Source organism: Sphaeramia orbicularis, chromosome 4, assembly GCF_902148855.1.
Source record: "Sphaeramia orbicularis chromosome 4, fSphaOr1.1, whole genome shotgun sequence".
Lineage (NCBI taxonomy): Eukaryota > Metazoa > Chordata > Actinopteri > Kurtiformes > Apogonidae > Sphaeramia > Sphaeramia orbicularis.
The window spans coordinates 36,887,012-36,902,762 of NC_043960.1; the positions used below are offsets into that span (position 1 = coordinate 36,887,012).

Sequence of the window (15,751 nt, forward strand, 5' to 3'; positions counted from 1 at the left end):
ATGGCAGAGAGGCAACAACAGAAACACGAAGGCAGGGTAAAGATCGGCCATTACATCCTCGGCGACACGCTCGGAGTGGGAACGTTCGGGAAAGTGAAGAGTTAAGTGATGTTTTTGAGTCATGCTGTGCAGAATGTGTGCGTTTGTTTGCGTCAGGTGGAGTAATATATGAAGTATTCACTGTGCCTCCCCCTTCTACGAACGGTGCTGAACTTACCGGTGGTCGGGGAGTATTGTACGTAGCGGTGCGCCTTAATGACGGCAGCACGACGGATTTAGTGCGTAAATGTGTTTCCAGAATCGGACTGCTTGAAAGTCAAATTCTTTCACCGAAGCCCCTGTCTGTATCTGCTGTCATCAGCCCTGGCAGGTGTATGTACCTGGAGGTCAAAGGCTAACATCACAGAGACTTGCACAGTCTCACCGACTTTATTATTTTCTACTCGTGTCTCTGTGTGCGTGGTTTATTTGACCTGTCTCGCGGCAGAGGACATCTGTGAAGCTTGTCCGAAACCCACTGTGGGAGCTTCCAGTCCACACAGGTTATGAACCGTGTAGATGAAGACAGTGTTTTTACTGCTGCTTTATTCCATATGTTAAGTCTGTGGTGACACCACCAGAGATTTTACAAATGTTAATTTTACCAAAAAAGGAGATGACAGATTTTTTTTCCTCCCAGTTTTCTCAGCTTGTTTTTAAGCACTCCGCGTGACCTTGTGAGGGCGTGAACTCCACACGCACCTGCGTAGTAGTGACACAGATGTTCTGTGGCTCATGTGGTGTCAGACCACCTGAAGATCAGACCAGAAACCTGTGCATCTGAGCAAATACATGGACCTGACTGTGGTTCAAATGCAGTATTTTAATGCCAAATTGAGGAATAAGGGTCATTTGTATTATTTTTTTATTTTTAAAATATTTTTATTATTTTAAACATATTCAACAGTAAACAAACATCAGCCAGATTATTACTACAATGGGAAATGAACCAAAGAAAAAACAAAGAAAAAAAAGTACAGAGAGATATAGAAAGGAAAGATGAGGTCAGAGATTAGGCTGTTTAATTATTCATCTAAAGAACTGACATTGAATACATCTTTGAAGTATTCTAAAAAAGGGCTGCCATATGTTGTGAAACTTTCTAGGCGAGTTATGGACTGAGCTTTGAATCTTTTCAAGCTGGAGATATGACACCGTGAATGTTTTTTTTGGGGGGGTCATTTGTATTAGAACAGGAAGTTTGCCCTTTATATTAATGCTGTATTTTCATAAGATTTGGATGTTGTAACTGTGAGTATAAGACTTTTGGTAGCAGTTAAAAGCCTCAGGCAAGAACACAGCTCCAACACCCTAAACAATGACACTGCCAGCAGCAAATAAGGGCCAACAGTTATTTTAAAAGCAAGTTCTGTTAAGCCTACCATGAAACAGGGCTTAGTAGTAGCCTATACTTTTCTCTGTATGCTATAGGTAGGCCTATCTTTATATCTTGTGTGCTCTTTTTTTGTAGTCTCTGTACCGTGTCTGCTTCATATCTATATTATTTTGCTTTCAGTCGGCGAGCATCAGCTGACGGGTCATAAAGTGGCTGTGAAGATCCTGAATAGACAGAAGATTCGCAGTCTAGATGTCGTGGGAAAAATCAAACGCGAGATTCAGAATCTCAAACTCTTCAGACACCCACACATCATCAAGCTGTAAGTGCACAGAGACAGCACATCTCGCTATCAGATCCTCACTGTTCGCAGCCTACGTGAACACATAGCTGAGCTCTGTTGAATTAAAAGCTGCTATAATGTGGGTCTGTACTACTTCTATGTTGTGTTCCCTGTGTGTTGTGGCATGCTTTGCTTGTTCCTGTTTGTTTACTACAGCTGAGCCACACTGGGCATGCCCACAGAGCTCCCTGGAGGTAGAGCACAAAACCAAAACACATGCACACACACGACAACTAGATAAACTAGATAAAGAAATCTCCACTGCTTTGTACAAAACCCCTGTAATAGTAGTTGCTGTAATTCCCATGTGACTAAATCCTTATCCAGGTGTTTCAGCTCAAGTTGTGTTTTTCCTTGACTTCCTTTGGCTCCCTTCTTTCTCTTTCCGTCTTTCTCCCTGGCGCCTTTTCTATGTCCTTTCATGACTATCTGTCTCTCTCAACAATCTCTGAGTTATTTTTAGGACAGGGTTAGGGTTAGTCCAGTCTCATATGTAAGCTATGGCAGATATGTGAGCTCTCAGGTCATGAACAGTTGCACGCACTGCTGTAGAAATATACATTCACTAACATATACACAGACGCATGTATTTTAGGCACGTGTTTGCATGCAGTGCGACAGACAGCTTCAGACTCCTACCCAGAAGTGAACATGGCAGCCTCTTTATTAGACTTTATAATATAAAGGCTGTGTGTATAATCCAGCACATACTGAGCTGAATTAAAATAAACACCTGCGCTCACAGTTTAGATTTCATATAAACTGTTGTCTGTAAAGCAGGAAAAGCTGGAGCTGGTGATATGTTCTGTCTTTATTGCTCCCTCAGGGCCAGCTGTGTTGTGCTGCACCCAAAGGAGTAAAGTAGTGATTTAGTTTAGAATCTCCCATGAGCATCCATTCATGAGATTGGACCCGCATTTCAATAAACCTGACCTTTATGAAAATGATACATGCACTCGCAGCCATATATCAAAGTCTTGCCTCATTTTTGCCTTTATAATCTGGGTTTGAAGCTGTAGGGATGATGTGTAACAGTAACCGTCCATGTACTCTGGGGTTAATAAATGCCTGTTTGTGTTTAAGGTACCAGGTGATCAGTACACCTACAGATTTCTTCATGGTTATGGAGTATGTGTCAGGAGGGGAACTGTTCGACTACATCTGCAAACATGGAAGGGTAAGAGGTCACATAACTATTAATTTAATGTTTTCATGTTGAGTGTCATGGTAAAGGAAATATCAGAATTTCTTTAAAATTTCCAGTGTCATGGTCAGTTCATATTAGAGCTGGAGTAAACTGAATAAACAGCACTGACAGGATGTTTTAAAGACTATTGTACTGGCTAAGGTGGTGCTGATTGTGGCCCATGGCTAATAATAATAATAATAATAATAAAAATAATAATAATAATGATAATAATGGATTAGATTTATATAGTACTTTTCTATGAACGCATACTCTTAGGTTTCAGAACTGAAATTATTGACTTTGAAGGAAAATAATAAATGAAAACATACAGTAAAATTACTTAGATCCAGATTTTTTTGGTTAATTTGTTCATGTCTACATTTATTGATCAGTTACTTACTCTTTGTCCCTTTAAGGCTGGGATCACTTTCACTACATTGTTATCTTATCTTATCTTATCTTATCTTATCTTATCTTATCTTATCTTATCTTATCTTATCTTATCTTATCCGGAGTTTGATGTTCAAGGACTCATTATTTATTCCCTTATGTGTACATTTCATTTCACCAGTCATCCAGTTATAGTGTCAACATTTTAGGGGAAGGGATGAAGGCGATCAATCAAATCTATCAACTATCACCTTTTTCCTGCTCCAACCTTTCATTATTACATTGGCTTTTAAATATCCACTACGGTCAACCTTGAGTTCACAGTTAAGCAAGTGTTTCCTTGTATATTTGCATAATAATGGTCTGTCATAAGTCATTCATAAGTCTTTAGTTAATGATGAATTGATCATTTATATTGTTAATGTACAGTTGTCATTACCAATGACCTACTGGTGAGACATAATATTTCAACTCTATCATTTAATTATAATTTATTTATGATAATTTCATCATTTAGCTTTTAGGGATGATTTACAACACATTTGTATTAACTTGTCATAGTGTTTATAAATCATATACAAATGTGTATCAAAGTATTGGGAAATATAACAGTACATACCATGTGACATTTAACACTGTTTCTACTCTGTTTCATGATAAATAGATGTTTCTTGAATTCATATCCTCTATATACAATACATACATATGTGCACACTGTTTTGTATTTTTCCTTTATGGTTCTAGTTTCCGTTTTGAAAGAATTATATTTTTACTGTTTTCAGTCAAATGTTGTCTCATGTGCGGATGTCATTAGTGTTTATTCCAAAGTCCTAAGCTCCAAAAAAAGAAGAAAAAATTCTGATACGATAATATGCATGATTCAATTTACAGAATAATTACGGTATCATTATACGTACCGTTACCAAGATAAAAGATGGCATATATCGTGATAGAATATTTTGGTCATTTCACCAACCCCCAATATAATGTTTTGTAAATAATCAGTTTGTCATTTAGTAAATGCTCATAAAAGAGCAACAACATTTTAACTTCAAGTCCATAACTATCAACCTTAGATGTGTAATTTTACAGACGAGCTCCATTCATTCACAGTAGTTTTGACACTTGCATACCTTTTTATGTTTAATTACATTCATGCAGTGATCAGAGAAACACCACAGAACAGTCATGTGTGCTTGTATTTTGTGTCTCAGGTGGAGGACACAGAAGCTCGCCGTCTTTTCCAGCAGATTATCTCCGCTGTCGACTACTGCCATCGGCACATGGTAGTCCACAGAGACCTCAAACCTGAGAATGTCCTGCTCGACGCCAGCAAGAATGCCAAGATAGCCGACTTTGGTGGGTTCTTCAAAGACTGCAGTTTTAACTAGATGTGGCCTGGCAAAGAAGGATCGCCTTGTCAGAGGAGTTGTTAGGGGAATAAAGAGACAAAGCATACAGTAACAGAATACGTTAAAGGGCACGAGAAGAAAGAAAAAGAGGTTGAGTATAATTGATGGTTTCACTGGTGGAATGGAATATTTTATATCAGGTTATATGGCACAGACTAATTTAATTATACACTAAATCATACACTTTTACAAACGCGTTAAATCGTAATGCTGCCGCTGTTAACCTCATTATTTAAGGAGAATACATTTCTCTCTGATTATGGTTTATTGGTGGTGAAATAATTATTCAATCTATTTGCTTTAGACACAGTGCCTGATGCAATATGACCTTGTTAGAGAGAAATATTTTGTAAAAACATGAAGGCCGTTGAGCTCAGCAGGGTGCGCTCAGAGGAGGGAGGTCCCTTAGCAACGGGCAGGTCTCATATCAACTCTGGCAGGAAGCCTTGAGGCCCAGTGTCATCTGATAGGGAAGGATCAACCGGGGGTGGGGGGGGCTGCAGTGGGGGCATACGGCGTGTTTTGGCTGAGAGCTGCAGACACTGGTGAGCAGTTAAAGGGAGTGTTAAGGGAACAGGGAGAATAGATAAAGGGAAGGTCAGCGCATTGAAGAGTGTCTGGTGTTTAGCGTTTGGCCGAGGCCATGACAGGCAGAGAGCGGCTCATCCAATTAGAAGAGCTTTGTGTTTAGGGCTTAGAGTCTTTACGGGTAAAGGAGGATGAAGATACCAGTGTGTCCACAGTGTATCAGTCTGAACCTCTCTGTACTCAGTGTACTCAGTATCTTTGGTAATGTATATACACTCCTGATCAAAATTTTAAGACCAGTTGAAAAATTGCAAGAATTTACATTTTGCCCTTTTGGATCTCAAAAGGATTCTAAGTGTTTCAAAATGCAAAAAGAAGAAATGGGAGTGAGACAAAAAAATTTGACTAAGCAATTTACTGAAAACAACAATTCAATTGAAATAGGCTGCCAAAGAGGTTATGTTTTCATTGGGATTTGTCTGTTTGTTTGCTTGTTTGTTTGTCTGTTAGCAAGATAGCTCAGAGAGTTAAGGACAGATTTTGATGAAATTTTCAGGAAATGTTGATACTGGCACAAGGAACAAATGGTTAAATTTTGGTGATGATCCGGGGGGGGGACGGGACTGATCTGCTTTGGCGGAGGTCTGCGCTCTCCGTGTGCTTTTCTAGTTATTATTATTATTATTATTATTATTATTATTATGGGAGTGTTTCCAGGAGGTTAGTGGGAGCGTTGCTCCAAGTGGTGACGATGGCTTCATGGAGGTCATCCACTGTCAGGAACTGATGTCCACTTTTGTTAACTTCCCTCGCCATCCATCCCCAAATATTCTCAATTGGATGTAGATCAGGGGAACACGCAGGAGGGTCCAACAGAGTGAGGTTCTTCCTCTGTTCTCAGTCCTTTGTCAGGTGGACATTGTGAACTGCAGCGTTGTCCTGTTTTTAAACCCAGTCATTACCGAGGGCCCTCAGTCATTAGGGGCGTCCCCTTAAACATTTCCACACAGCCATCCACCATTTGAGTGTTTGTTTCACTGAAGGAAAAATCACTCCAGATCATGGTGGTGCCCCCTCCACTGTGCCACTGCTTAGAAAACATCTCCAGTGGGATCTCTTTGGCATGCCAGTAATGTTGGAGGCAATCAGAACCACTAAGGTTACATTTGTTCTCATCAGAGAATAAAACTGTCTTCCACTTTTCACTGTCCCATGTTTGGTCCTCTCTGTCAAAGTCCAAACAGGCAATTTTATGGCATTAAAGGAGACAAGGCCTTTGAAGATGTTTTTTTGTTCTTAAAGTCCTTCTCTGGTAGATGCCGTCTGATAGTATTGGACTACACTGATAACAGCCTTAATTTGGGTCGAGGATCGTCCCGTGTCCTGATAGAGAGCGAATTGGATCCTCTGGCTCAGCACCAGTGAAATTTTTTTGGGTCTACCACTTGACTTTTTTGTTCCATAACGCTCAGGATCTTTTAAAGAATTCAAAATGACTGTCTTACTGCATCCAACCTCAGCAGCAATGGCGCGTTGCCAGAGGCCTTGCCTCTTATGCAGCTCAACAATCCAACCACGTTCAAACAGAGAAAGCTTTTTAACCTTTGCTATCAGGAGGTCATGGCAGTGTGAATACCTGACAGAAAATGACACTGAATCCACATTTTTGCGCAGATTTTGGTTTTTAGAGGCTGTGGTCTTAAACTCTGAGCGGCCGATGAACAGCCTGTTTCAGTTTAATTGTTGTTTTCAATAAATTGCTTACTCAGATTTTTTTTTTTTGTCTCACTCCCATTTTATGTTTTTGCATTTTGAAAGTCTACTTAGAACCTTCTTAAGATCCAACAGTGCAAAATGTAAATTCATGCAATTTTTCAACTAGTCTTCAAATTTTGATCAGGTGTGTATACTATAACAGCTGACTACAGTGTAATTGTATCATGTAAACTGTGTTGGTGTAAAAGTAAAGACAGAACGAAGCTAATACATGTTTTGATCGGCCAACAGGATTGTCAAACATGATGTCAGATGGAGAGTTCTTAAGGACGAGTTGTGGCTCACCCAACTACGCTGCTCCAGAGGTCATCTCAGGAAGGTGTGTGTCTTGGCTGCAGGAACAAGGCTTCAGTGATAATACCAGTTTTCCCCTGTTTTTAGACAACACTTCTTTTCTTAACATTGCAATAATAAGTTTTTCACAATAAAAAAATAACTGTACAGGTACTAATTGTAATGATATAATGCTATTTTTTTAATTGGATGAAATTAATTTTATTACATTAAAAGATTATTGAAAACCTATTAGGGTTGCAATGGATTTCAAAGTGAGACTGAAGCTGCACACAATAATATCCATGGTCTGAAGTCATGATCCTGCCTTTTAAAAGGTTTTCACTTGGTTAACCCTTTAGGCGCCAGAATTTTGTTTGTTTTTTAAATATTCAATTTTGATATCAAGATTTCAAAAAGCTGTCATTCAGTTATGTCGATTTTCACAATATTAGGACTTTGGTGCGTAAAGGGTTAGTGAGTAGATTGGTCCTCATCAAAGTTTGGTTTATGTATGTGGAGCTGATTTATGAAGACTGACCATGTTGTTCAGTGTTACATAGTGACGTTTAGGGCCACAGCCCTTCAGTCAGGTCTGAAACGTCACTACTTGTGGTGAATAAATATTTTTTGGAAGCTCATAGGTTGTGCAGACCTTATCTGACTCTTTCATCGACTGTTTTTTTGGGATCCTGCACACCTTTCAGTAACTGGATGTGCATGTCATTGCCTGTTTTCTGTGTTACAGGATGGGGAAGCAAAATTTACAATGAACATTTAGTTGTTTTTTCTCAGCAGGCACTACGTGAATTGTTTTGAAACCAAACATATATTGATGTCATAATCATACCTAACACTATTATCCATACCTTTTCAGAAACTTTTGCCCATATGAGTAATCAGGAAAGCAAACGTCAAAGAGTGTGTGATTTGCTGAATGCACTCGTCACACCAAAGGAGATTTCAAAAATAGTTGGAGTGTCCATAAAGACTGTTTATAATGGAAAGAAGAGAATGACTATGAGCAAAACTATTACGAGAAAGTCTGGAAGATACTATTAAAGTTGACTGGGAGAAGTTGTCACCCGAATATTTGAGGAACACTTGCGCAAGTTTCAGGAAGCGTGTGAAGGCAGTTATTGAGAAAGAAGGAGGACACATAGAATAAAAACATTTTCTATTATGTAAATTTTCTTGTGGCAAATAAATTCTCATGACTTTCAATAAACTAATTGGTCATACACTGTCTTTCAATCCCTGCCTCAAAATATTTTAAATTTTGCTTCCCCACCCTGTACATATTCAAAATAATCTGTTAATTGAATAAAACCCATAATTTTCCCCCCTTTTTTTCTTATTCACCCCACCCTTCTGCCCAAACTGAGCTCTAACCTGAGCAGAGCTGTGCATTTGAAGAAACAGTACACCTCTATTGTTTACCCATACATTGAAATTTGTGTGTGCATCTTGCTACTGGCGCCAACGGACAGGTGCAGTCGACGCCTTTACATGCACATAAACACACACACACTCAAACATGCATCCAGGCACACATTCACACTTGTCTGTTGTTACCTTTGGGCTATTCTGCCTTTGAGTAGTTTTGCTTTCAAATCACCAATGCTCTTCTGTTGCTGTTTTTTTTTTAACTTGTATGCTTCTGGTTATTCTGATTTTGGATCATTTTGGTTTTTAAATTACTAATGTTCTTCTGTTGTTGTTGTTGTTACTGTCCTGTTTTTGCTTATATGTGTTTCTGGTTCTGTGTCATTGTCTGTTTGTGTATATCCCCTGTCCTGTTCTCACACCAGGTAACCTACAGTCGCAGAAAAAATTATTAGACCATCAAAAGTCATCAAAAACAATGGTTATGCAATTAAGTACTAACTCCTGTGTGTATCATGTCACTAAAACAGACAGAAAACAAAACATGGAATGCCTAAAAGCACTGTTTTTGGCAGTACAATGCCATAGCTATTAATGTAAGAACTGAAGTGATTTTGGTTATTATCAAGAAAACATGGAAAATGGATAGATATCAGCTCTGAAATTAAACTCTTATGAGCTATTTTTGTTGTCATCATTATATTTGTTCAAACAAATGTACCTTTAGTTGTACCAGGCATTAAAATGAACAAGAAATTGAAAAAAACAAGGGTGGTCCAATAAATTTTTCCACAACTGTATATTCAGTAATAAATCCCACCCAAAAGGGGGGATTGTTCCAAGGTTCAAAACCCTCTTGCAGATTAAAATTGTCAAGCAACTCATGGCATCCAGTACACTCATACTGGAGGCCAAACTGGAGAACAGGACAGGTTAAAAGAAAAAAGACAGAAATTTGTGTGTGCGTGATCAGTACACACAATACTACGAGACAACTCAGATTTATTGTTACCAGACTTTGCACACTTAATCCTGTTTGTTATCCCTCCATCAGACTCTATGCAGGCCCAGAGGTGGACATCTGGAGCTGTGGGGTGATCCTCTACGCCCTGCTGTGTGGAACCCTGCCCTTTGACGACGAGCACGTCCCCACGCTGTTTAAGAAGATCAGAGGAGGTGTATTTTACATCCCCGAGTACCTGACCCGGTCTGTGGCCTCACTGCTGATGCTCATGCTGCAGGTGGACCCTCTGAAGAGAGCTACCATCAAAGACATCAGGTGCAGACCCCACTGTGTCAGGCCAAGTGGCACGAGCCCAAGTACACTTTATCTTTCATGGGTTTTAATATTTCATGTCTCTCATTCCCAGAACTCCCAAAATATTTTTTCTATTTTCGTCATCTACAGCTTTTTTCCCCTCTCATGTCATTGATATTTGCAGGAATGAAATAATAAAAGTGTTGATGTATTTTGCATTGACTGATTGCTCTGTGCTTTATCAGGGAACATGAGTGGTTTAAGCAGGACCTGCCAGGCTACCTGTTCCCTGAGGACCCCTCATATGATGCCACAGTCTTGGATGAGGAGGCCGTCCGAGAAGTGTGTGAGAAGTTTGAATGCACCGAGTCTGAGGTTGTGTCCAGTCTCTACAGCGGAGATCCCCAGGTACCAAAGGCACATTCCTTGTAATAATGGACATTTCAAGGCTCACTATGAAAGATTTGCACTTGCTTGTGTGCTTATATACACTTAATGTGTGTTTTGTGTGCGTTGGCATCAGTTAAATGCATTTCTAAACTACTGACCGTCTCAGCTGTGTTGTAATGGTTAGTATATCCACCTCACATATTTAAGGTTGTGGGTCCAAATTCTGAGTTTGTCAGAGTTTGATGTAGTTTGTACTGCTGAAGATCTGGAGCTCATTGATCACGTTAACTGCCAGCTCAATGCTCCTGATATGCCACATGCTAATGCTACATACTGTGTGTGTGTGTGTGTATTAGGATGAAAATAACAGAATGCAGAGAAATTTCCCTGTGGGGGTGATAAAATGAGTTATCCTTAACCACTTATTTCTGTATCAAGTCCTTGGGTTAGTTTATCTGTACAAATCATTCCCAGCCCTATTGATAAAACCACAATTTCACATTTATTGAAACCTAGCTTTGGAAGGTGTTTCCATGTGAAAACCATGTTACTTAATGTAATATCTTAGCCACGTTTCAAATGAGATCTCAGCTTGTACATCACAAGTGCCTTATACGGGGCTTCATAGCAATATAAATCACAAACATTTCAAAATCACACACAGGGTTCCTACACAAGTATGGAAAAGTATGGAATTTGATATTATAAATTTCCAGGTCTGGAAGAGTATGGAAAATGGAAACAAATGTATGGAAAAATATTCATGTTTCCCAGACTGTTACCACTGTTCTATTTTCTAAAACATAAAATTATGAATATCTAAAAAAAAGAAATGGATCAGCCTGTTTTTTAATTCGCTTGCTAGTGCAGCTAAAATGTTTGTGAGGGCACATACAGTAGGCTACACATCCTAGAAAACATTTGGGCAGATTGACAAGTTGAATGCCCAGCCTTCTGCTTTTATCCTCCTCCAACCCATTTTAAGGCCCAACCAGGTGTCGACAAGTTTCACTGCTGCTTCGACGGACACATGATGTCCACACACTGATCGTGAGCAAGTTATTCAATGTGCCTTGTATGATCGCTGCAGAACTCATAATGGGTAGATGTATATGCTCATAAATCCCAAATATAAAGACTGGTTGACTGGCTGGAATTATTTTACCAAGACATCTGGAAATTAGGGTCTGGAAAAAGTATGGGATTTTGAAATTTCAAATGTGTAGGAGCCCTGCACACAAATTCCCCCAAAATACATAGAAAACTTATTCATTGCCTCTCATCTGCTTCTCAACAGTGGAAACAGTGAGAAACAACAAGCAGTTGCACAGCTCCCAGTGCAACACAAACTCCAACACAAACTTCCCTAAATCAAAAATACTTCTGTTTAATAGCATTTAACAAAACTTATACCACTAAGCAATGTGCAGTAACCCTGAAAATACATATTGTCTCCTGTGAACCACAGATTTCCAATAAAATCATTCAGACCATCAAAGCGGCTGCAAGCATGAACAGAAATATAAACAAACCATTCGTGACAAAATTGAATGCACTAATTTTGAACAACACTAATTCCTAAAAACGTAAGGTACAGAATATCTAACAGTATGTACGTCAAAACAAGTTGATATATTTCTGTTTATTTAAGCAAACCACTCTTCCTGCTGCAGAAAAGTTAAACTGCATGACAGAGTTTATAATGGAAAAAGTCATTGTGTGTGGAATAGACTAATAGTTTTTGTAGGCTTCAATAACCTAAAGGTCTGTTCCAACCGTCAGTGAAATAGCTTTCCCATCTTCTTTGCCTTCTCTGTAGTTCTCCCCCTCTTTCTGTCCATCCAGGACCAGCTGGCCGTAGCCTACCACCTTATAATAGATAACCGGCGCATCATGACGCAGGCGAGTGAGTTCTACCTGGCCTCCAGTCCACCCCAGGGCTCCTTCATCGAGGAGGGGATGCCTCTGCCCCCGGGGGTTAAACCTCACCCAGAGAGGATGCCTCCACTTCTAGCCGACAGCCCCAAGTCTCGCTGTCCTCTGGATGCCCTTAACACCACCCGACCGAAACCCCTGGCGGTAAAGAAAGCCAAGTGGCACCTGGGTATTCGGAGCCAGAGCAGACCGTATGATATCATGGCTGAGGTGTACAGAGCCATGAAACAACTTAACTTTGACTGGAAGGTGAAAGACGATATCTTATCTATACACCTACTGTTTACCTGTTTGTACATAGGCCAAATACTGAGCTACATACAGTTCTGTATAAAGTAGACTGTGTGTTATTGTGTGTTGTAGGTAGTGAACCCATACCATCTGAGAGTGCGGAGGAAGAATCCAGTGACAGGTAACCTGGTGAAAATGAGTCTGCAGCTTTACCAGGTGGACAACAGATCCTACCTCCTCGACTTCAAGAGCATAGATGGTAAGTGACAGTCAAAACTGATTCAAGATGTCATCATAAAAGAACAATTGAAAATATGGAATGCGATTATTACAAAATATAATTTGGAAAATGATAGTAAGCTCCTGGTATGGCCTTCCCAGTCAGATAAATTCACCCCTGCCAAATCTGATAATAGATTTCTAGGTGGAGAGAAGAGGGAATAGTAGCCATTTGTACACTCATTGAGGGGAAAACCTTTTAATCATTTGAAAAAATAAAAAAACAATATAATTTGGAGGACAAGGATCAGTATGGATATTTACAGGTAAAACATTTTTTTGACAGGGAGATTAAGAGTAATTTATCAGAGGGCAGCAAACTGATTAAGGTCTTCACAGGAGTTTACAAACACCCACTAAGATTGTGTCTAAATTATATCAGGGTCTACAAAAATGCAATGGTGTGAATTCATTTTTCATTAAATCAAAATGGGAATTAGAATTGAACATTACTCTGTCTGAAAGTGAGTGGCTTTCTATGTGTAAAACGCAGCTAACATCCACCAGCTCTAAACGTTGGCGAGAATTTGGCTGGAAAAACCTCATTCGCTTTTTTATTACACCAAATATTAAAAGCAAACAACTGGGAAAATAGCAGCAATGCTGGAGAGGATGTGGTCACATGAATGCCAAGCACTCGAATCCCAAGCGCACATGCCCTTTTGGGCATGTGTAAAAATGCAAATGTTTTGGAACCATGTTGTTCAGACAATGGAGAACATTTTAAATTATGAAACTCCAATGGACCCCCAGACTATCTACCTTGGTCTAATACCTGACGACGTAATTAAAAGAGAAGACACTTACTTATATAAAATTATAATTCTTGCCTGCAAAAAGGTAGTCACAAGGAACTGGTTAAAAAGTGACCCTCTTCGACCACAGTGATGGCTGAACATTATAGAGGAAATATATACCATAGAAAAATTAACATTTCAACTGAGGATTAAGATAGGAACTTTTAAGTGAAGATGGGAGAAATGGATCATATTCAAAGACACTAATTCTTGATATCAGATCAAGTATGGAAAAGCAGTCGAATGCATAGGGAACACCATCCCCCCTTGTTTTTTTTTTTTGTTTTGTTTTGTGACTGCACTGTAAAAGTGATTTAAACATTCAAATAAAAAGTAAAAAAAAAAAAAAAACTGATTCAAGAACAGTTGTCCAGTTGTATGGAGTACATACTAGTGCTGCTGTCAAGACCACCTAAACTGAGACCGGGTCATGATCCGGACCAGAGTGTATCAAGACAGAGACTCGGAAGGGTTGAGAGTTTCAAACATTACAGATTGATATGGTATCAGGTGTGAGAGAAGTAGGCGGAGTTTTACACCATATTATAATACTGTACACAACATGGCCAAAAAAAGTCCCACATTCTGATATTTCACTGAATCATCTTTTATTCAGCTCTGATTACGTGTGGTCGGACACAACAAATGTTTATTACTGCCATTTTTTGGAGACATAAGCTGAATCCAGACCTGATCAACTGAATCAACCCCAGATCATAACAGTGTCCCTAAAGGTGTGCATTGGAGGCACTAGGCATGATGGGTAATCACCTCATGTGCCTCTCATCTCACTTCGGAGCAGTCAATAATCTGGACTCAGACTAATCTGAATGATGAGTCCCCAACAGAGAATCTACTCTGTTGAGGACTTCTTTTTGGTTGGGTAGTGTCTACAGAGTCATTGTATGACATTTTTATTCAGTTTCTCTCTAGTCTGAAAGTTTAAAATGTTAGTTTAAGAAGTCCAGAAGTAATTACATTTTTATTTTTAGTAAGGAGCCAACTAGCTCTAGTTTGGTTTTCTTTAGTTAAGGTATAGATTTAGATATAATGAGGAAAGTGATGGTATACAGAAGCTTTAAAGCAGTGTTTTTCAACCATGGGGTTGGGACCCCACATAGGGTCACCTGGAATTCAAATGGGGTCGCCTGAAATTTCTAGTAATTCATAAAGATAAAAAATAAAAACTTACTGATAAAAAATATATGGTGAGTTGAGAGAGACAATCACAATCCATAAAAGACATGGCAAACTGCGAAGCTGAAACTGAAGCTCTGTGGTACTGTTTATCTTTCAAATGTTCATTGTGGTCGGTTTCAGATGCTGCAGCTCTTTCATAATTCATAGTTTGAGTTCTTGTTTGTTCAGTATTAATTGTCAGCTTTGTAAATCCAAGCTGGACTGACTGTACATATCCTGACCAAGGAAAATAAAATTCTCACTATAGGTGCCATATGCTAAATTCGGTTCTGTTATTAATTACTGATTAGTAATTTTACAATTTCATTTCATTTAAAAAGGTGTTGAATGATTTTATTTTAAAATTTGCATCACTGTTATTTGTACAGTCATGGTGTTTTGGTTGTTGTGTGTCAATGGGCAGAGCTTGGGGTGTGCGACAGGCCTGGAGGGTAATACGGCATTAGGGCTGAGGGGAGCTGACGGTTTTTCTGACCGTGTTCGGACCGTGTTCTGATTGTTGTGGAAGTTTGTATGTATTTTTGCCGTGTTTTGGACAGAATAACGTATACAGTGGAATTTTGTATGTGTGTGATTTTTATTTTTTCGTATTTTTGTTCAATAAATCTAAGAAGACGAACTTTTGTGGAAGACACTTTTTTTTTAACACGAGTCAGCCATAAGCTCCGGTGGAAGGTTTTATTGGAAAACCTACACTCACTTTGTGCAGTAATCTACACCTGGCTTTTCTGCCTCCGCCCATAATAATATACATTATATAGACTAAAAGTCATCTAAAATTAACGTTTATTTGCAACATAGTATAGCAAACTATTACATGATCAAAAACTAATTAATTTTAACAAAAAAAAGAAGTCTCAGTTTGAATGTCTGGGGTCGCCAGAAATTTGGGATGTTAAAATGGGGTCACGAGCCAAAAAAGGTTGGGAACCACTGCTCTAAAGAGTAGAAGAATGCATAATGATGAATTAAACTTACATATCACTGAC

At 39.1% G+C, this 15,751-nt stretch overlaps 1 protein-coding gene across 1 annotated transcript in view; it reads left to right on the forward strand.

The window, feature by feature from the left end:
* The window catches only part of prkaa2 (protein kinase, AMP-activated, alpha 2 catalytic subunit), a 20,336-nt gene continuing 4,585 nt past the window's right edge, over window positions 1–15,751 (forward strand). The window contains exons 1-9 of the mRNA XM_030132450.1: window positions 1–100; window positions 1,556–1,697; window positions 2,802–2,895; window positions 4,512–4,656; window positions 7,245–7,332; window positions 9,727–9,951; window positions 10,176–10,338; window positions 12,166–12,504; window positions 12,619–12,745. Coding sequence (XP_029988310.1) covers window positions 1–100; window positions 1,556–1,697; window positions 2,802–2,895; window positions 4,512–4,656; window positions 7,245–7,332; window positions 9,727–9,951; window positions 10,176–10,338; window positions 12,166–12,504; window positions 12,619–12,745 — 1,423 coding nt within the window. The remainder of the gene's footprint in view (window positions 101–1,555; window positions 1,698–2,801; window positions 2,896–4,511; window positions 4,657–7,244; window positions 7,333–9,726; window positions 9,952–10,175; window positions 10,339–12,165; window positions 12,505–12,618; window positions 12,746–15,751) is intronic.